We start from the raw sequence: 22,604 nt of genomic DNA, 5'->3' as shown, positions 1-22,604 counted from the left end.
TTATTTTGAAATTATAAACAATATTTTAGGTTTTATGTGGCTTAGCCCCTTTCACTACCACAGAGCTAGTTGTTTTGCCGGAATATTTTAATATGTGAAAAGATATAACAATAATAATGTTATAAAATAATGATAAAACTCAGCAGTTTTTTTTAACTTTTTATTATTAATATTACTAATACAAAATGTTTAAAAATAAATTTTATTTAAACTGTCAGTTTTCGTCGTTCTCGGATTCAACTTGATCCTCATCAGTGGTTCTTAGTCCCTCATAAAATCCGTGATAAGCAGACTTTATGGAGTCAGATTCGCATAACTTACGCAAGCCCGTTAATTTTCGTTTTTCAATTGGTATACTAGTTGTATACAAATTAGGTATAACTGCATTTAGGGAAGATACGCCATTTCTTAAAGATGCCTTTTTAACTTCTATGGAACGAAATTCAGAATCATCAAGACGTTTTTTAAAGAAAATTTTGTTAGGTTCTTCTTTCCTATATTGAATCCATTTTATTTTTAACCAATTCAAATTACTTCCATCTGTACATTTTTTTTTGTTTAATATTGCGGATTTGGAAAAAGATTTAAAATTTAAGAAATCTGAATAGTTCATTTCAGTAACATTGTAAAATGGTTGCTTAGTTTTTGCAGTTCGAGCTACTGTGTACTAACCCTCTGGGGTGTAAATATCGATTTTATTACCACGGTTTTCAATGGCAGAATGAACGCTGTCACATTCCATTTCAGAGTGTCCTGACTCCATAAATTTTCGGTTAATAATTTCAATCGGAAGCAAATGTACAGCTCGTAAAAACATGGCAGCATTAATGCAGTTACGGTTTTGTCCCGATGCTGTGTCAGCATAGAATGTAACTTCTTTTACTTCAGGGCTAAAGCCATTTAAAAGTTTCCACAAACAGGTTGCGATCTCTGACGAACCTTTGGTGCCAACACCCTCATGCCACATAAAATTTTCAGCTTGTGCAGTCCCCAAATTATATACGGTAAAGTTAAATGTCTTTAGTTTTTGGGTATAGTATAACTTTCCTACTTGTAATGAAGGCGTTAAAAGAATTTTCTCCATATCTACGGCAAAACACAAAAAACTCTTGTCAAGTTTTGCACGATTTTTGTCGATTTGTTTTGCTTCTCTAGCCTCTGTTTTTCGGGCCAAGTGTGCATCCATACTGTCTTGCATTTTTATCTTTTCCTCATCATTTTTGTTTTTAAACTCGGCACAATAATCACATTGATCTTTTTTAGGCCGATGGAAACCAATATTGAACTCCGAGGTAAAAATATGCTTATAAAAGCTAGCTTTTTCTGGTACTACTCCAAGCTCTGCACAATAATCTTTATAATCTAAATATATTCTATTTTCAGATAATCCTATAGGGAGATATTCCCTCTTTGTTGTGCTTCTACAGTAATGTGAAGAAATTAAGGGTAATTTTTTAATGTGAGATCTTATTATGTCTTTGGTTGCTTCAGATTTTTTTTGCGGTGGTAATTTCTTGCCCCTTTGATCTGGCTTAACGACTCCATGTGCAGAACTTTTATCCAGTGCTGTAAGTACCTTTTTACTCGAAATTTGTAGAGTTTTAAGGAAAAAGTTTTGACAAACTTGATGTTGTGTATGTCTTGCAGTAAGTTTATATACTAAGGTAAACTTTCTTCGACTACCCTCTTTTTGTACAACGTATGAACGCTTCTTTGGGATACGCTGAACATGTTTAGCAATAAAGTTCCACCTTGACTCTTCGCTTTTTATATTATAAAATTCGTTAAAAATATCATGTCGCGTTGCATTGGAAAAAAGTTCATTACATTTGTAATGACATCTACTTTTTACCTCTGCTACTGTTTTTGCTTTTTTAGGTCTTCCCTTCTGTGTCCGATATTCTTTTCCCTCCATTCTTAAAGTTTTTTGGACATTTCTGGTCCATTTTGATGGGTCACGTTTTCGTTTTCTTGTTAGCTTTTCCTTCTCTGCATTTTCGGTGACATCGAATGTTGATGTGGCATTGTTTCTTTCCATCAAAAGCCTTTTTCTTACATTTACTAACGGTTCTGAACTTGAAGATGCTTCGTCGTTATCGTCGTTTCGATTTTCTTGATTTTGCACTGAAAATTAAAAATATGGTGTACTTGATTACAATAATTAACAAACTACCTTTAACTGGTGGTGATACTCGACTGTTCAAAAATTCTTGATGGTAAGCCGTGACTGCACTCAGCCCCGGAAATTCAACGCTTTGTTCTCTGCCTAAAAGTAATAACATTTTAAACGTAATTTAAAAAAAAACGACTACTTTAAATGTAACGCAGATGCATGCTTAGAATTACAAACGATAAATATATTTATTTAATTTTTTAATTTAATTTAATTAAACTTAACTTAAAATATTAATTGAAAAAAAAAACATTATTTTTAATAAATCACATGCGACTGCGTACTTGCGTTAAATTTTTTATACCTTCAACTGTTACTGGTGGCGATAATAATAACCCATCGGTATCGGGAATGTCTTGCCCACAATCTCCTGCAGTAACCGGCATTTTATCTAAAATGTGCATACATTTTAATAATTATCTTTTTATAAGTTACAATAAGTTAGGTATTTAATTTGTACATATTTATAATCATGTTAGAATATATACAGAAAGTACGTTAATTACGAATTACGTACGCCTAATTCCGCACTATTCACTCGAAAAATAATTATGTACTTACCAAAATAAACCGGCGATAGTATGGTATATTCTTTTTCTTCATTATCACAGGATTCGTCGGACCTTTCGTCATCATTTAACTGCATTTCTAGTGCTCTTTGGACTATAAGTTTACTCCTTGAAGACATTTTTTAAAAAGCACTCTTAACAATACAAAAACACTAACTAAATAGACAAAAAAACTAAACAGTCAACGCTCTAACTCAAGAATACAAAGCGCACTAAATGCGTGCAATTATTATTCCAAAACATAAACAAATAGCGATTTCGAAAGGTAATTTAGTAGACTTTGTGTGTATATTGATTCTTTTTTAACTAACGACACCAAAAAGAGATAAAAAGATACTCAGCATTCACGAGCGGGCCGAAACAGGGACGCAAGAGCCAACACAGAAACGATAAAAATGTGGATTAGTTTTATTCACATCTATAATATTTTGATCCATAACGCTTAAAAACGCAGTTGCTAAAAGTGCTAAGCTGCTTATGCCTATTCACTATATTAAAATGTGGGTTAGATCTCTTAGCAAATTTTATGTTTCAGGGACTTTATATAGGTTGTGGCTTAGGATACTTTTAATAATCAAAATTTATACTTTTTACTATTTGTTGACAGTCTTAACTCAATTTTCAATTTTTTGTGGGTTACGACTCTTCACTACCAAAGCGACGAATTATAAACGCATCGTGTTCGTCTTGTGACGTCATGAGTTATTTTATTAATGAATTTTTGATAAATTACTAGGATAAATAAAATAAATATAAATATATATTTGAAATATACAGAGGGTATTGATATTACGGGATATTTATGCGGATAATAAAAGTATAAAAATAGAATTATACGGGGGGTTTTAAGGTTGAGGGCACTTATAAGAAAATATTATTTATAATAATAGTAATATAAATATACAGGGTGTTTTAAAGTTATAGTGCATTTATAAGAAAAATACTATTTATAATAATAGTAATATTAATCTACAGTGTTTTAAGGTTTAAGAATATTTAAAAGACAGATAATATTTATAATAATAGTACTGGTAGCATAACGGGAAGGACAAGGTATAAATATATGGAAAAAAAATAACAGTAATAATAGGTACTTTTATTTAAGTTAGGGTTCTTTTAGTGGGGGTTGCTAAATTGGTAATAAATTTATATTATTAGTTTACTAATTTAGAAAAAAAAAACATTGATGCGGTGTCAACAAAAGGTGTATTTTTATATTTTTTTACTTTATTATTAAGATCACGGGTTTTATAGCTTCTATTCAATACGTGGATGAATTTTTTCATTCTTTTTTTTTCCTTTAAATTTTATTATAGTTGCCTTTCAAAATAAAAATACAAAAAAAAAAGAAACAAACCCATTTGTCCTATCCCAATACGTAGCTTCTTATAGGACCTGATTTTCTTTTTAGATTGTGGCAATCGTATGAATCGTGGAAAAATTGGTCATAAAGCTTTTTTACTAGTTTTTAAACAGTCTTTAAGCAGAAAAAATAATTTTTGAATTCGGAGCACATTTTGAAAAAATGGTCATTTTGACCCCGGATTTTGTTCGAAAATCAAAAAATGCAAAGTAATAGGTTTTCTGTTAATTTTAGAGTCAAATTGGTAATAATCTTTTTTAAACGTATTCTGAAGTAGTACAGGATTGAAAAATAAAAAATTACAATTTTTCCATAGGGCTCTTGATAATTCGATATCTATGTTTACTAGTTTTTTCCAATTTTCTTCGATTCTATGATAGCTAGAACCTATTTGTTTTGACAGACGGATACGACTTAATATTCCCAAGAACTTTTATTTGATAGAAAAAGTGGTTAGAGCAGTATTTTATTTATAAAAAAATAAAAACTATTTTTTTGAAATTTTTTCGTGGGTAACCCCTTTCGATTTTCGACCAAAAAAAAAATATTTTTTTAATGGGTTTTTTTACTGGAAATTGTTAGTTTAGGGCTTACTTTAAAATTTGCCAATAATGATTTTAGGAAAAAAAAATTGTACGGTGGAAAAAGACCAGTTTTCTTTTGTTTTTCCCACATTTTTACTTATATTTCGGCTTCTATAGCTTCGATTCAATTCGTTTATGGTTCCTTTTATTCCTTATTCTTCTCCTGTCAATTCTATTATATCTAATCAAAAATAAAACTGACAAATCAAAAAAATTTACGAAAAAAACCCGGTTTTCTTATCCCCAAACATGAATTCTTATGGGACCTAATCTTTCTATTTATATTGTGGCACTCGTATAAATCGTGGAAAATTTTGTCATAAAGCTTTTTTACTAGTTTTTGAATGGACTCGAAACTGAACTCTGAACTAGAAAAAATTAATTTTGAATTCGGAGCATATTTTGAAAAAATGGTCATTCTGACCCGGATTTTGTTCGAAAATCGAAAAATGCAAAGAAATAGGTTTTCCGTTCGTTTTAGAGTCAAATCGGTAATAATCTTTTTTAAAGGTACTCTGAAGTAGTAAAGAATTAAAAAATTATAAAATCAAATTTTGCCATAGGGCTCTTGATAATTCGATATTTATGTTTAATAGTTTTTTCCAATTTTCTCCGATTCTATAATAGCTAGAATCGATTCGTTTTGACAGGCGAATACCTCTTAATATACCGAACAACTTTTTATTTAATACAAAAAGTTGTCAGAGTTATAGTATATTTATAACAAAATAAAAACCATTTTTTTGAAATTTTTCGTGGGCATATCCCTTTCGATTTTCGACCAAAAAAAAAATTTTTTTTTCTTGGGTTTTTTTAGTGAAAATTGCCAGTTTAGTGCTAAACTTAAAATTTCTCAATAATCATTTAAAAAAAAAATTGTACCGTGGAAAGAAAATAGTTTTTTTTTGTTTTTCCCACATTTTGACTAATATCTCGGCTTCTATAGCTTCGATTCAATTCGTTAATAGTTTCTTTTATTACTAATTCTTTTCCTGTTAATTCTTTTCATACTTTTCAAAATAAAAAAAATCGACATAAAAACCCGGTTGTCTTATCCCAATACCCTAATAAATAGGACCCTCTTTTCTCTTTATCCCCCATTAAGTTTTGAATGGCCTTTAAGGTAAAAAAAGAAGTTTTGAATTTGAAGCATAATTTGAAAACGCAAATGAAATTTCTTTAAAAACAGCGATTATCTGCATACTCTGGTGAATACGCCATAACGTTTCGCCAGTACGAGAGTGAATTAATTGATGAGTCTGTTTCAGCAAATACATATATTAATTATTAAATACATTATTTACTAAAAATATTAACATTAATGTTTTTTAGCATATTTTTTTTTATCTTGGATGGCCTTTTCAATAGAAAGATTTACTTTACTTACACTCATGAGACCTAAACTTTTTTGCTCTTGGTTTAACCTGGCTTCTTAGGGCAGAGCCTTCATCAAAAATGTAGGAAATAGAGAAAATAATATTGTCATTTGCCAATAACGACCTTTATTCTCCTTAATGTTTATAGGCTCTAATGCTACATAACATACAATCATGATTTTTAATAAAGATATTACGTGTGTGTCTATATTATGTGTTATGCTTTAGTACATGTTGTCCTTATCTAATATATTTTCGAAGTATTAAAAAAAGAAATTGTTGGGCAGAGCACCATGCCGAGGCTAAGGTTTGAACTCAGAGCTTTACGATGATACGGCAGGTTTCTTCCCCACTGCGTGTTTAGGGCACCTCTTGGATTTTTGTGGAGATTTTTTTTGTAATACTAACAAAAATTAAGAAAATTTCTACTGGTCCCCACGGATTAAAAAAGACGCGAAGCGTCTACTTGTTAAGAAGGTTGTCTTGTGTATAATCTGCTGTAAAAGAACTAAGTTTATACTTGATATATATATAAGTTGATTATATATAAGTTTGTACTTGATATAGTTTGATGGTGGCAGAACCCCGATCCAATATATCTACAACATCAGAGCCTTTCCTTTAGATGCTGTATCTCAATTTAAGGATCAATGGGTTGATCTTGATGTACAATTATCTTATGTTCCTCGTATTTCTTCTCTACAAATGTTGAGTCTAATTAGGCAGCGTTTTCCAGGGATTTTTATAATATGTCTAGCTTTAAATTATTCTAAAGCACCTTAGTACGCCCTCACCTTGATTAAGTGTATGCAATTTTAATGTCTTAGCATACATTTTTAAGGTATGTTTTCTTTAAGAGCAATCAGAATGTCATTTGCAGCTTTCTTAAAGCACTTGCAAATGCTTTAGTATAAAGAAAAACTGTTTAATCACCATTTTTTTTACGTCATGGATTTCTTTCTTCTATTTCCTCCCTTCAGTTTATACAAATTTCATTTTGCACTTGCAGTATACCAATATGACTCTCGCTTAAATTCAAGTTTCTTTTGCCATAAAACTTTTCAACGCTTAAATTTGTTTTGATCATTTTTTAAGAAATAATTAGGGTTTAATACTAAGATTAGAGTTTGATTGATACTTAAGATTTAATTTTCGGTAAAATATCCTTAAGAAGTTTCTTAACTGCTAGAAGATAATAGTTAAATCTCCCCAAATTAAATTATTAGAATTGAATACTATCTTAAAATGACTTTTTAGTTTAATGTAATAAAACACTTTTTTAAATCCTAAAAATAATCAATCAAAAGAGAAAATCAAGCTGTGGAACGTAGAAAATACCGTACAGTTTTTATCTGTGGCCCAACTTAATTAAAACTAATTTTCATGCAAAAACTAAGATTAGATCAGTACGTATCGTTGTAATCGTGAAACAATTATTGCCCAACTATAATGCAAATATTTTGCTATAAATAGCGTCCATTGTAAAACTCTCTTTTAATTATGTAATGCGGTAATTGGGAAATGAATGAATATATTAAACGAATTCAGTAATATTGAATTTCGAGTAAAACGAAAGCAGAATAATTGTTTTTTTTTTGGTTGAAAATGATGTTTTGTGAATGAACAATATTAGTGGTATTATTTATAGAATAGATTTTTTAATTATATGAATTCTTGAACTGAATTCACAGTATTTGGGATTAAGAGGCAATAAAATTAGTTAAAGAAGAGGTTTTTGCAAAGGACTAATAATGTGAGGTTTTACAACAAGATGAAGATCTGTATGAAGATTTATAAGTAATTAAATTAAGAAGAAAAGGAATCACTTTACACTATATTTATATGCTCATATTGAATTATTGGGCCAGAATTATATACTCTACAACAAGACCATTATAAATTAAACTTTTTGTAGAATTATCAATTTGATTTAATTATTTTTTTTTACATGCCTATTTATTTAAATAGTACCTTCTTAATTCACGCTTTAAAATATGACTTTTAGATGGCGTTACCACAAGTACACATTCCGAAACCAGTGCAAGAATACTCATTTTTAAAATGTATACATATGTTTCATAATAAAAGAATTATAATGTTGGTGAATTAGTAGAAAAAGAGATAAATGTAAATAAATTATATATATGAGTTTGGGACTTTTGGATTGAAAGAAATGAAAAGTTATAGTTGCTTTATTGAAACTTCGAATGTATGTAGAAAACTAAATTAAGGTTGTGATAAGATCAAAGGTTTTAGAAATTAAAGAGACATTCTTAAAGCGCATCATTATTATGATACTAAATAAATATATGGAACCTTAATTCACTTTAGTCTGAGTCTTTAAGAAATTCATTTATTTTAATGAATTTCTTCAAACAAATATATTCCAAATAAGCATTTTTTTATCGCATATAATATGTTAATGCACTCTACTTTCCCATAATTAAAACGCTTCACCTACTTATACCAGGAGACACAAAAAATATAAATTGACTTCCTCAATTCGCATAATAACTTGCTTTGACACCATTAAAGTGCAATCGTTTGTACTTGTCTAGTTAAGATGCACATGCACTCATTGTAAAGGTACTTTCACTATAGTATAACCAGTTGACATTTTCACGTAAACATCAATATATGAAGAACATGTGAATATTTTAGCAGAAATGGATGTTTAGGAAGGACTCAGGTGATAGTAGGTCAATTTCAGTAGCACTTCTTGTGCTATTTTATATTCCTATACAAAAGCCCCACTGAATATATAAAAATTATAGTAAGAAGTGAAATTTAAGCAGCCACTTGTTTTGTAAAAATCGATTATTGATAAATTCCAAAATCTTTGCCTAAAAAGAAATCTTACTTTATTCCTAGCAATAAACATAAAGGAAAACGCACACACGCTTTCAATTTTTCAAAAAGGAAATACGAATTTAATAAACAATAAAAGAAAATCCCTCTTTATATATAGAGTTCTCAGAGGTCTTCGCCATAATTTCTTTTTGTGGGCTTTTCGTTTATTATGCCCAATAAAATTTTTGCTTGATCGACTACAAAAGAGTCGATAAAGCACTTCATATAGAAATCGTCTCTTTGATGGTCCCCTTATAGGCTGACACAATATATGTTACTATATTGAACGTATTAAACGTATGTATAGTTTATACATTATATTATATTAGTTTATATTAGTTTGTCATAAAACATCATTAATTTACTATTGATTGAGTAGTACAGAGAGGACGAAAGTATACATTAGATTTGCAGGAAACTTTAAGGAGTTATTCACCTGTTGTAGTGGAGCTCTTCTGCTAAATCCTTTTTTTTAATTAACTTATCAAGTATATTTTATTCATAAACGCATAAATCTTTATTCTAATTTTTTATTAATTATGTTATATTAATTATATTATATTGTAACGTTTTTATCATTCGTTAAGTATGAATTAAATACTCGATTACACAAAACGATTCAACTAATATACAGGGTGGTCCGGTTTCGATGGCGGAAAATTAAATGGCCGACGGAGAACGAAAAAACAATAAGTTTGCTATTATAAATAATATTCGAAAAATGATTGGTTAAAAAAATACAGGGTGTCAAAATTCTAATTAAAAAAATCAATTTTTTTAATTTTTCTTAACCCACTTTAGATATTTTAATGAAATTTGGCACGTTTAGACAGTTAATCAAGACGCACCTTTTTGTGCAAAAATTATTAATTTTATTTACCAGTGGCGTGTGTGCGGGCCGACCTTCATACAATTTTAATTAAAAAAGTGATGCGCCACTGTTTTTTTTTATGAAATCCTTGTTTAGTTTAAAATAAAAAACATCTCTTTACTTTTTGTCGTACGACACACTGTTTGTGAGTAAAAAAAAAAATTTTATAAATGCCGATTTTTTTTTTATTAAACAAAAAATATGAAAATACAAAATTTAATTAAAGACTAAATTATTATGTTGGGTTCTAAAAAAGACACAAGAATCTGGATTCCGAAATTCAAATAAATAATGAAATGACAGTAAATTATTTAAGTAAGTCAAATTATTGTGTTGGTTAACTTATTAATTTTGCTATTGTTAACAGTGTTGTTAAAAGTATTGTGGAAAATGCGTTTTTCAAGTAATAAATACGCTGATATTCATTTTTGTTATGGATTTTGTGATGGAAATGCGGAAGCGGCAGTTCGTGAATATCGAAGACGGTATCCAAATAGAAGAATTCGAGATGCTTGCGTGTTCATTAGACACATCAAAATTTTAGGAACTTTGGTCTACGTGGTAATAATGAACAATACCGAAACCAGAGAAATAATAATGAAAATCGTGTACTGCGCACTTTTGATAATAATCCAAGGCTGAGCTCTCGCAAGGCAGCTCAACAACTATAAATTCCTAAATCTCAAATATTGCGAACCTTACACGCTGACCACAGGCATGCATATCACCTACAGCCTGTTCAGGGTTTACACCCTGGTGATGCTGAAAAGAGAGTAAGATTTTGTCAGTGGCTTTTAAACTCAACAGAGGAAAATCCCGAATTTTTACACAAGATACTTTGGACGGATGAGTCTTGTTTTACAAGACGCGGAGTGATAAATTTTCATAACATTCATGTTTGGGCACAACAGAATCCTCATGCAATTCGGCCAAGATCGTTTCAAAATGAATTTTCCGTTAATGTTTGGTTGGGCGTTATTCGTGATAATATTTGTGGTCCGCATTTCCTACCTCCAAGGCTAAATTCACAACTATTTCTGGAGTTTTTAAATAATAGTCTGCCGGACTACATTGAGGATTTACCCATTAATTTGAGACATGAAAGTTGGATACAACTGGATGGAGCCCCCCCCCCCCACATTTTGGAATAGGTGTGAGAAACTGGCTTAATAATAATTACCCTCGAAGGTGGATTGGCCGGCTAGGGAGGAATGATATTAATGATTAAAATGATATTGGACCAATACCCTGGCCACCCAGGTCACCGGATCTTAATCCACTAGATTTTTACGTTTGAAGAAACATTAAGGATAAAGTTTACGCTAATCCCGTATTTAACAGAGAGGAATTAATCTTAAGAATTCAGGAAGTTCAAAATCAAAATTTTGTGGTACTGGCTGCAATAAACTCCTTAATAACTCGGTGTAGAAAATGTATTGAGGTCGGTGGGCTGCATTTTGAACAACTTCTTTAATTATTAATTGTTTTTATTTTGTTATTGTTTTTAAACGAATTGTTGGAGAAATATAAAAATAGTGGACTGTATCTTTAATTAATTAATGCATAAAAAATTAAGACGACGGCCAAGACAACCCCAAAATAATTTGTGGCTCACCTTGCTGTCGCTTCTGTTCAGGACTGCTCCTCCAGGTTCACCTCCAAATATTTGCTGGGTTTGACGGTGTGCCGGCACTTATAATTTTTGGAATTCACTCGCGTGTCTTTATATATCGAGAGCGACTTATTTGGTCAGTAGTTTATATACCAATGCTAATGCTGCCAGTTCCCATCAATCAGGAACGATGCAGTACTGGACTAGAGGTGCGTGCGACTCTTCTCGGTCAAAATTAAGGTTGTCTTACATATGACGCGATAAAAAGCCGCGAATAATAATTTAGCAAAAAAAAAACTAAAGAAATTGTAGAATACAACTTTAGATATTAACAACGATCAGTACCACGACGAAGCAAAGCTCATGTTAAATATAATTATATGAATATTGACAATAAAAAAAGAATAAAAATAAATAAAGAAATGAGTCTTCCGATTTGACGGAACATACCGCCCACCTAAAATGTCCCACATTTTAAGTAAAAAAAAAAAAAAGAGCAAAAATAATAAAAAAAAGCATGAATTCTAACGCGAAATATAAATTTTCCGCAGGAAAGACTAATTGTTCGGTAATGAACATAACTTCGAGACAGGACGGCGCAGTATCCCCTTATGCGTCTTTACCGCTACAACACGCGTAATGCCATCCCTGCCTGGAAAACATTCTATTACACGACCCAACAACCACGAAAGGGGTGGAGCATTATCCTCCTTTAATAATACCAACGAATCAATTTCAATGGCTTTACCTGTATCATACCACTTCGACCTCTGATTAAGGGTGTGTAAATATTCATTATGCCACCTCTTCCAAAAATCCTGGTGGATACGTTGAATAAGTTGCCAGCGCGAAAGACGACCCAATTTAATCTCTGTTAGGTCGGATTCAACGAAGGTATTTAAAGGTTCCAAATTCAAAAAATGACTTGGGGTCAGAGGGTTTAAGTCATTAGGGTCGCTACTTAATGAACAGAGAGGACGAGAATTTAGGATTGCCTCTATTGAGGTCAAGACAGTATTAAACTCCTCATAGGTGAGGATGTGCGAACCAACTACGCGATGTAGATGGCCCTTTACGGCCTTAATTCCAGCTTCCCAAATTCCACCAAAATTTGGGGCTGAAGGGGGGTTGAAATGCCACACTATGCCTTCGTGGATCGATGCATTACGCATATTTTGCATCAACTCTTTTGACGCACCCACAAAATTCGTCCCACAATCGCTAAACATGTCTGTGACACGACCTCGGCGAGAAACAAAGCGCCTTAATGCGGCCAGAAAGGCATCGCTTGATAGCTCTGTAACCAGTTCCAGGTGAAGAGCCTTTGTGCACAAGCAGACAAAAAGGCAAATATAAGCCTTACAAGTTTTGCTGCCACGATGCTTGCCCATAGTGATTAAGTATGGCCCTCCAAAATCCACACCACTTTTGGTGAAACATTTTACTTGATTTACTCTGAAGGACGGTAAATCACCCATAAGAGGAATTTGTGATGAAGGGTTACACCTAAAGCAACGCATGCAGGAAGACAAAACCTTTTTAATAATTCTTCTTGAAGAAGGAATCCAAAAGCGTTGACTGAGTAGGAATTGGGTAGTTTGTAAACCAGGGTGCATATATTTAATGTGAGTTTGTTCAATAATTAGAAAGGTAATTCGATGATCACGGGGTAATAGACAGGGGTGTTTATGATTATAAGAAAGAGAAGCGTGCTTCAATCGTCCGCCCACCCTGAGAACACCATCCTTGTCTAAAAAAGGAGAGAGCTTCCGAATATATTTCGGTAATATTGTTAGATTAGGATTGGATTTCGAAAGTTCTGCCATTTCTTGAGCAAATGAAACTTTCTGAACTTCTCGGATTAAAAGTAAGAGAGCTCTATCCAATTCTGCCAATGTTACATGACCTTTATTGTCAACGAGTTTTGGAGCCTTTACATATGCACAGAAACGTAAAACATATGCAACAATACGAATAATTTTGGATAAAGAGGAGAATCTTGAGATAAAATTATTCCATAAGTCAACCACTGGAGTTGAGGCTAATAATACAATCTTCCTTTTTTCAAGGTCCATATTATCGTCAGTTGTGTAAGGATCGTTAACCCATTTAGTGAGACAGGATGTTAGAAAACCGGGTCCGGTCCACCATTTTTCGAGGTGAAGTAACTCGGAGGGAAGAAGACCTCTGGTTGCAGAGTCAGCAGGATTATTTTCCGACCTAACATGAGCCCAGCAATCCGCAGATAATTTTTCCTGAATATACGATACGCGGTTACTTACAAAAGTAGTCCATTTATGGGGAGAAGACTTTATCCAGCTTAAAGCTACGGTGGAATCAGTCCATGCAAACAATGACGAAATATTTATAGAATCGGCAAACGCTTCTTTAACTGAAGACATTAAATCTGCCAATAAGACAGCCGAGCACAACTCTAGCCTTGGAATCGAGATTGTCTTAAGAGGAGCTACTCTACTCTTAGAACATAGCAAATACGTCTGAACGTTATCATCATAAGTAATTATGCGAAAATAGACCACAGCTGCATACGCCTTTTCCGAGCTATCGCAGAAGCCGTGCATCTCACACAATTTCATCTGGGAAGGGATAATCTTTCGAGGTAATAAAAGGCTCGATAGGGTAGAAATACCTTCTTTAAATAAAGACCAGTATTCTTTAATAGAGTTAGGAGCAGGTTGGTCCCAGTCTAGTCCAGATGACCATAATTGTTGAATAATTATTTTCAAAGAGACAGTAACAGGGGAAAGAAATCCTAAAGGGTCAAAAATACGAGCCAAATCAGATAAAATGTTTCTTTTTGTACATGGTTTTACTATAGATTCTATTTTAAAGACAAAAGAATCACTAAGAGGATTCCATTGCAAGCCTAAAATCTTGACTATGGAATCAGTCTCTTTATCAAAGGAAAGGGGGTTCAACTGTGTCAAAGAGGTGTCTAAATGAGATATTAATAAAGGCGTATTACTCGCCCATTTTCGCAATTCAAAGCCACCAAGAGAAAGCAACGAAATTAGTTCTTTCTGAAGGGCAAGAGCTGATTCGATAGAATCAGTACCGCTAACTACGTCATCCACGAATATTTCATTCTCTAAGACTTCAGATGCCCTAGGAAATTTAAACTTATAATCCTTAGCAAGTTGAGTGAGAGTTCTAATAGCTTGGTATGGTGAAGAAGCTACACCGTAGGTTACGGTATTCAGTTGATAGTCTCTCACACGATCAGACTTTGAAAACCTCCATAAAATTCTTTGAAAATTTCTACAGGGTTGATCTATGAGAATTTGTCGAAACATCTGCTTAATATCAGCAGTGAATGCAACAGCAGGGATGCGAAACTTTAACAGCAAGTGAAATATATCCTGTTGAAGCTTGGGGCCGACTAACAAAGTGTCATTGAGAGAAATATTATTTGCAGCCTTCGCGGAGGCGTCGAAAACAACACGAAGTTTTGTGGTTGAACTTTCCGGACGAAGAATACAGTGATGGGGTATATAATAAGAGTTTTTTATATCTATATTTGAGGGTAGGATTTCCATATGTCCAGTGTCAAGAAAAACCTGCATAAAAGCGCGATATTCATCATGGAGCTCGGGATTAGACTCCAGACGCCGCTCAAGAGAATAAAATCTGCGCAGAGCAATATCTCGAGTATTTTCAAAAACTGGCAGTTCCAAATTTTTGAAAGGAAGTTGAAGGACATATCTTCCTGAGGAATTTCGAGTATGTGTCCTCTGGAAAAATTCCTCTGCAGCAACTTCATCAGGGGAATGAACATGGTAATTAGGGACTTGTTCCAGCTGCCAAAACCTTTTAACAATATCTAGAAGAGTGGAGCTGACAGTAGCGCAAAGGCTATTAGGGGTTGAACGAGAAATAGAGTCCTGGTAAGACACACGACCCATAATTATCCACCCTAACTTAGTATTTAGAGCGACAGGCTTATCTATGGACTGCGATATCTGGCCTTGCTTCACAAGAAAACCAAAAACATCACCTCCAACCAACATGTCAATAGGACCCGAAACATTAAAACTTTCGTCTGCCAGCTCGAGATGAGAAAACTGAGTGAAGCAATCTGTGGGTAAATCTGAAGAGGGAAGGTTTTCGCATATTTTAGGAATTACAGCAAATTCGAGAGAAAACCTGTGGTTCGTGAAACCTTTAGGAGTGAAGGTGCATGTCACTTCATGAGAGACATTTGAGACAGTATCACCTAAGCCCTTAACAAACAGAGAAAGAGGTCGTTTAACTAGGCCCAAACGTTTACATAATTTGTTTGTAATAAAATTCACTTGACTTGCGCTGTCCAACAAGATTCGCGCATTGATAAATTGACCCTGGGAATCCAGAACCCGAATCTGTGCCGTGGCCAATAAAACAGAGCTTTCAGTATTTTTGTATGGTTTGATATTGGTCAAGGCAATAGGTTGAGATCTGTTTTCACAGTTTGTAGAAGATTCCTGCTCAACGGCAGGTGGCTGAGAAGCTTCAAAGGAGTCATGGTGCAAAAGGGTATGATGAGGCTTGGAGCATTTTTCGCAGCGGCGACGAGATGAGCAATTAAACGAGTTATGTTTTAAACCTAAGCAATTGGTGCACCATTTATTAGTTTTTGCAATTTTATATCTTTCGTGGGAATTTTTACTTAAGAATTCTGAACATTTATAAATTGAGTGATTATTTTTGTGGCAAAAGTAACATGACGCAGCACTAACAACAAAAGTTCTCTTTGGCATTGCTGTTTGTTTTATATATTTAGAAGTACTAGGCTTTACATCTTTAAAAGAGCTTGAGACGGTATCTAATGCGATACACTGCTTCTTAAGAAAGTCTAATAAAATTTCAAAATGCTTGTGTTTATTTTGAATTTCGTCTAGAGATTTACCACACTCAAGTTCGAACCTCGTGGCTGTGCTTGAATCAAGGCGATCAAATAGCATGTAAAATAAAACGAAATCCCATTGTGAGACAGGGTGACCCATATTTTCAATTGCAGTTAAGTGTTCAGTAAATGTATCTAATAGAGTTTGAAGAGATTTTGCATCATGCTCATCAGAAAGCTTCACAGTCTTTTCAATCTCACGCCAGTGACTAACCGAAATTAATCGATTATTTTCATATCTACCCTTCAATGTATTATAAGCTATGTTATAATTATTATCAGTTAAAGGAGTACACTGAACAATGCTTAGTGGGGGTCCTTCTAAGGAATTTAAAAGATATGTAAATTTTTCTACATTGGAAAGACTTGAATTATTGTGAATAATAGAATCATAGAGGTCAATAAACGTCTTCCAATTTTTTATAGTGCCATTAAATTTTTTAAGTTCCAGCTTAGGTAATTTAACATGACTGGGGGTTGCCCTTTCTGCCCCTTGCTCAGTATTATCAAATAATTCAGCGCAAGTTGCTTGGATTGAATAAAAATTTTCATCAAAATGTTTTCGAATAGCCTGTTGATTCGTTAAATCATCATCATCACCCTGAGCGACAATATTTAAAATGGAGGCGTGATGATTATTGAATTCAGTAACAATCCCTTCAAGGTGTTTGACCCGAATTTTTAACTGTGTATGAAGGCGTACATTATTAATGGCATTATCAGCAACTACTTTGATTTCTTCTAAGCGGCTAACAGCACTATCGCGTTGAGCAATAAGGCCTCTTAGCTTTTTATCAGCCATACTAACGTGAGCGAAAGAAGAAAAATTAAATTTGGATTTAAATATTTTAATCCGAGATAAAGCAATACTGAGCAAAAAACAAAGTTTTAGACAAAATGAGAAAGGGGTTTTATTATTTTTCTTATTTTGATTAAACAGTAAAAAATGCTTAATGAGGTGAAATTAACCAAGCTACTTATACCTATTGATATAGAGCTATAAACTCAGAGATTCAAAAAAAATGGATTTATTTTTGTATATTTATTTTATACGTTAAGCGTGAAGGGTATAGTTGATTAAATTAGTTATAAAATTGTTCACGCAAGAGCAGAGATATAGAGAGATCAAGAGATATTAAGAGCATTAAAGAGAAGGAGAGATGGATGAGACCATATAAATGAAATTGTTTTGATACACTAAATTGCAACAAATTTCTGAGAAGGTATAGCAAATAAAGAGAAACTGTCACAATATATAATCAAAACAATTGAGGGAGTTATGCGAGATATTATGAGTAATATTACAAATAATAACATATATAAGAGGAGAGAGGCAAATATCGCCTATGAGTATCACAAAGAGAGAAAGAGAGAGAGAAGATTTGGCAAACCAGGGGGTTTAATATTTGGGGGTAATAAGATTAATTACCAAATCTTTTACCAAAAAGTCAATAAAAAATTTTATTATTTTATTAGCAATATTATTGTAAAGTAATATTACTAGACAAGCCAACAACGAAAACCAAATTATAAGTCCGGGCGTAGAGAGGAAATAATATTAAGTAAAGCCACCGAAACCGAGTTGATTTACTATTCCACTCTGTAAAAATATAATAAGAGACGGACGAGGGACCAGCGGCGCTGCAACTGACGCGATATGCAATTATCGACGCGTTGAGACGCTAAATGTGAGAAGAGAGATAGATAGACGGTACTGTCCGATTGACTCGAGAATGGAATTTCTATAATTAACCAAAATTTTAAACAATTTTAACATGAGGTTTACCAATATAGCAATACCGAATAATAATTTTGTATGCTCTTACACGTTTTGGATGTAATTTTTTGCTGAAATGTAGGTATGCAATCAAAATCCTAAATCCAAATCCGCGATCGAAGTGACCAAAAAATGTAGGAGAAATATAAAAATAGTGGACTGTATCTTTAATTAATTAATGCATAAAAAATTAAGACGACGGCCAAGACAACCCCAAAATAATTTGTGGCTCACCTTGCTGTCGCTTCTGTTCAGGACTGCTCCTCCAGGTTCACCTCCAAATATTTGCTGGGTTTGACGGTGTGCCGGCACTTATAATTTTTGGAATTCACTCGCGTGTCTTTATATATCGAGAGCGACTTATTTGGTCAGTAGTTTATATACCAATGCTAATGCTGCCAGTTCCCATCAATCAGGAACGATGCAGTACTGGACTAGAGGTGCGTGCGACTCTTCTCGGTCAAAATTAAGGTTGTCTTACATATGACGCGATAAAAAGCCGCGAATAATAATTTAGCAAAAAAAAAACTAAAGAAATTGTAGAATACAACTTTAGATATTAACAACGATCAGTACCACGACGAAGCAAAGCTCATGTTAAATATAATTATATGAATATTGACAATAAAAAAAGAATAAAAATAAATAAAGAAATGAGTCTTCCGATTTGACGGAACACGAATTAAATGTGTTATCTTCTTATGTGTTTATCTAAATCAGCATTTTTACTCGCAAACGGTGTGTCGTACGACAAAAAGTAAAAAGATGTTTTTTATTTTAAATTAAACAAGGATTTCATAGAAAAATGAAATTAAAAAAAAAGAGTGGCGCATCACATTTTTTTAATTAAAATTAATTAAAATTGTATGGAGACCGGCCCGCACACACGCCACTGGTAAATAAAATTAATAATTTTTGCACAAAAAGATGCGTCTTGATTAACTGTCTAAACGTGCCAAATTTCATTAAAATATCTAAAGTGGTTTAAGAAAAATAAAAAAAATTGATTTTTTTAATTAGAATTTTGACACCCTGTAATTTTTTAACGAATCATTTTTCGAATATTATTTATAATAGCAAACTTATTATTTTATCGTTCTTCGTCGGCCATTTAATTTTCCGCCATCGAAACCGGACCACCCTGTATTTACACACTTGCGCTACTGAATTGATTTCCAACTATTTATGTCTGAGTTAAATCTCACGCCAACTGACCACTCACCGACAACGCGGCTCCTTATATATTCGGCTGACCATGATTCCGGAAGATTCGCTGTCCTTCGAGACGTCGTGCGGTGTGTCACCCACACAACTAGGACATCCACACAACTACTACGAAAACACCAGGTATATTAATGGGATTCGACCAGAAGTAAGGGAATGAGAGGACTTTAAAAATTCTAAATAAGGTTCAGTTTTTGATCTCCTGTTTGAGCACAAAAATGGGCCCTAAAAATGCGAGATCTCGGCTAATGTAAAAGCTACGACCTTGCCGATGATCTCGTTGGATTCAGAACGATGAAGCTAAGTCAAAACCGTTGGAATTTTCTTGATAGGGGCTATAGAAGCCGATATATCAACCTCCAAAATCAGGAATCCTCATAGATGAAACATTTTTATATTATTTTTACGTATTACGTATTATTGTGGCGTTAACTTTACAGAGTCAACAGAAAGCATGAATAATTAAACCAGGAGAGTGACGCGTTACGTAAGTAATGTGTCATTGACAGTGTGAATTTAAAGAAACCTGAATAAAAGAAGTTGACTGAAATTATTAATATAATTATCGAAATTAATGAAATATCAATGGAGCGCCAGTGAAAACAAGGAATAGAAAAAGAAAACGCTACAATGGCCTAAAGAAATACAAATCTAATTCATTTACAGGCATACAATTTCAACTTAGTCACTAATAAATAGTGAACAATAACATCAAACCTATTTCTAAGCATGAATTAATCATGTATGTAATGTGGTTGTTGCGTACCGCAAAAAACGTTGTGAATGCCACTTTATCCTAATTGGTTTGACGTGCAGATCGACCCTAACGCGGATTGACGTTTAACAGTTTCATCACTTGTTGTGTCAATTCAATAATTTCGGGTTGTGTCAATAATTACAATTCAAGAAAACAAGAATAGACCAATAGTGATTGACGAGTTTAAAAGACAAATATTGGCGAAATTTGCAATATAATTGTTACAGGATTAATTACGCTTTAGACGGGATCTGGCCTGGGGATGATAAGCCGGAGTATATCGGATATTGACCTTATAGTGCTCACACAGTTTGGAAAAAAGTTCACCTCGAAATTGAGCACCATTATCGCAAATAAGAAATTGGGGAACACCGAAAATAAGAAAAACTTGTTCCTCTATAAGACGACAAATCATAGGGGCCTTAGCTGAGCAAAGAGGGAAGAACAAAGGAAATTTAGTGAAGGTATCCAGGACGACCAATACGTATTTGTATCCCTGAGTAGAACGAGGCAAGGGCCCAAAAAGATCGACGCTAATCGTGCTCCATGGCTTCAAAACTTGAGTTTGTTCTCCCATTAATCCGTATCGCTCCCGGAGGGGCTTTTGCGAGATACATTTGGCGCAATGCCTAACATATCGGAGGACATTAGCTCTCATTTTTGGCCAATAATAATGACGGTTCAATCGTTCGTCTGTCTTCATGACAGCACCATGACCAGCCAAAGGATGATCATGATTTTCTTCCTCCTTGGGTACTACTTCCTTCCAGAAATCTTCATCATCTCGAAGAGACGGGTAAGAACACTTCACATACTTGTAAAGTAAATTTCCTTCAATTCCCCAGGCCAACCCCGTGGAGCGTGTGAATCAAGTCCTTAAAACCATGTTAAGTTGTTATATTGAGGATAATCATAAGAATTGGGATCGACTTCTACCTAAGGTTGGTTCGGCCATAAGATTTTCGGTACATGAAGCCACCGGGCTCACGCCCTGTTACATTAGATACATTACATTACATAGCCATCACCACCGGATGCATTTGATCGATTATTTCCAATAATTTTTTTTAATATTTAACTTAAAAAAACAGTTATTTGATCGGAAACGTGTTGTTTGAATAATATTCAACGATCTAATAAATATGCTTACAAATAGTCATTAATTACATTGGCGTCATATAAGGTAGAAGGAAGAACAATGAGACAACTTTGCATTATAACCCAGATAACACAGGATATCCGAATGGCATTCAAAATTCGTCCAATCGTTATTCATTATAGTCAAGTATAAAAAATGGATATTCAATGTATATTAGTCAATTTTGAACATCCATTAAATTACTGGCTTAGAAGATACACGCAACTACTACGAAAACACCAGGTTATAATGGGATTCGACCAGGACGGTTATTCTGTATACGCGTGAAACAACATTCACACGAGAAGTGGGCGGAGCTCACTCGAAAATTACTAAAAGTTTATTCTGTAAACAGGAGAGCGCTCACATCGTGCGTAAAATGCGTGATCACACTTCTACTGCTAAATTGTGAAGGAGAAGGGTATCCTAATCTAACTTCCGAGACAGGTGATGAAAATCCAAAAAAAATATAGCGTTGTTTTGTTTGGTTTGTTGGTTCTGATTATAAAAAAAATCCCTCCGATTATTATTATTGTGTATAATAATAACCATAGTATGAATTTTGCTTTTATTTATGGATTATTTATGGATTTTTTGCCTTTATGTTTTTCTTTAAATCTTGCCAAGACTAAAAATTAACGGTATATTCAAAACTAGTTTTTATTTACCCTAATGTTTCACCTACTTTTCGCCATTGCTTCCAAGTTTTACATGATGCCCCAGGGAATGCATTTAGCGTTACAGTGATGTTTTCCCACAAGTTTTGGGCGTCTTTCTTTGTAAAACTATTTGAAAATAGTCCACTTTGTAGCTAGGGGTGTTTTTTCATCCACTCAGTTAGAATTTTTTTTTGTCCATTGGTCATGAGGGTCGATCGATTACACTCTGCCATTTTAATACCACAGACTACTTCTATCTAATTTCTAATTTATTAAAGTGGTAATACTAATACAGACAATTATTAATGTCTTTTAATCCGTTGTACAAAAAAATAAATAATAAATACCCGGCATCCGGCACGTCAAATGTCAAAATCCTTGTCAGGTCAGCGGCGCGTCGAACGTATGAGCGCGCGTATTCTATTGGTCGAGAATCTGGCAACGCTGTAAGAATTACATGATCGCGATGATCGTTCACCAAACGGTCACTGCTATTACAGAATACTAATTTTTATACCTAGGGAGAGGAACGTGATGTGAGATCCCTTCTCTCAGGAAGAAGTGTCACTTCCTCCAAAATTACAGAATAGCCGCCCAGAAGTAAGGGAATGAGTGGACTTTAAAAATTCGAAATAAAATTCAGTTTTTGTCTGTATTTGAGCACAAAAATGGGCTCTAAAAATACGAGATCTCGGCTAATATGAGAGCTACGACCTTGCCGATGGTCTCGTTGCATTCAGAACGATGA

At 33.5% G+C, this 22,604-nt stretch overlaps 2 protein-coding genes across 4 annotated transcripts in view; both read right to left on the bottom strand.

Moving 5' to 3' along the window:
• LOC126747486 (fasciclin-3) overlaps positions 1–22,604 on the bottom strand; it is a 630,854-nt gene that overhangs the window by 573,395 nt on the left and 34,855 nt on the right. The gene's annotated exons all lie outside the window — the stretch shown is intronic.
• On the bottom strand, positions 153–2,644 carry LOC126747500 (uncharacterized). Its single transcript, XM_050456189.1, has 2 exons — positions 2,478–2,644; positions 153–2,266 (listed from the first exon to the last, which is right to left on the bottom strand). The coding sequence occupies exon 2, from the start codon at positions 2,036–2,038 to the stop codon at positions 668–670; it is 1,371 nt and encodes a 456-aa protein (XP_050312146.1). The 5' UTR covers positions 2,039–2,266; positions 2,478–2,644; the 3' UTR covers positions 153–667.

This window comes from Anthonomus grandis, chromosome 2 (assembly GCF_022605725.1).
Source record: "Anthonomus grandis grandis chromosome 2, icAntGran1.3, whole genome shotgun sequence".
Taxonomy (NCBI): domain Eukaryota; kingdom Metazoa; phylum Arthropoda; class Insecta; order Coleoptera; family Curculionidae; genus Anthonomus; species Anthonomus grandis.
Note: the sequence above shows the minus strand (reverse complement) of the source record. Positions and strands in the feature narration are given on the sequence as shown.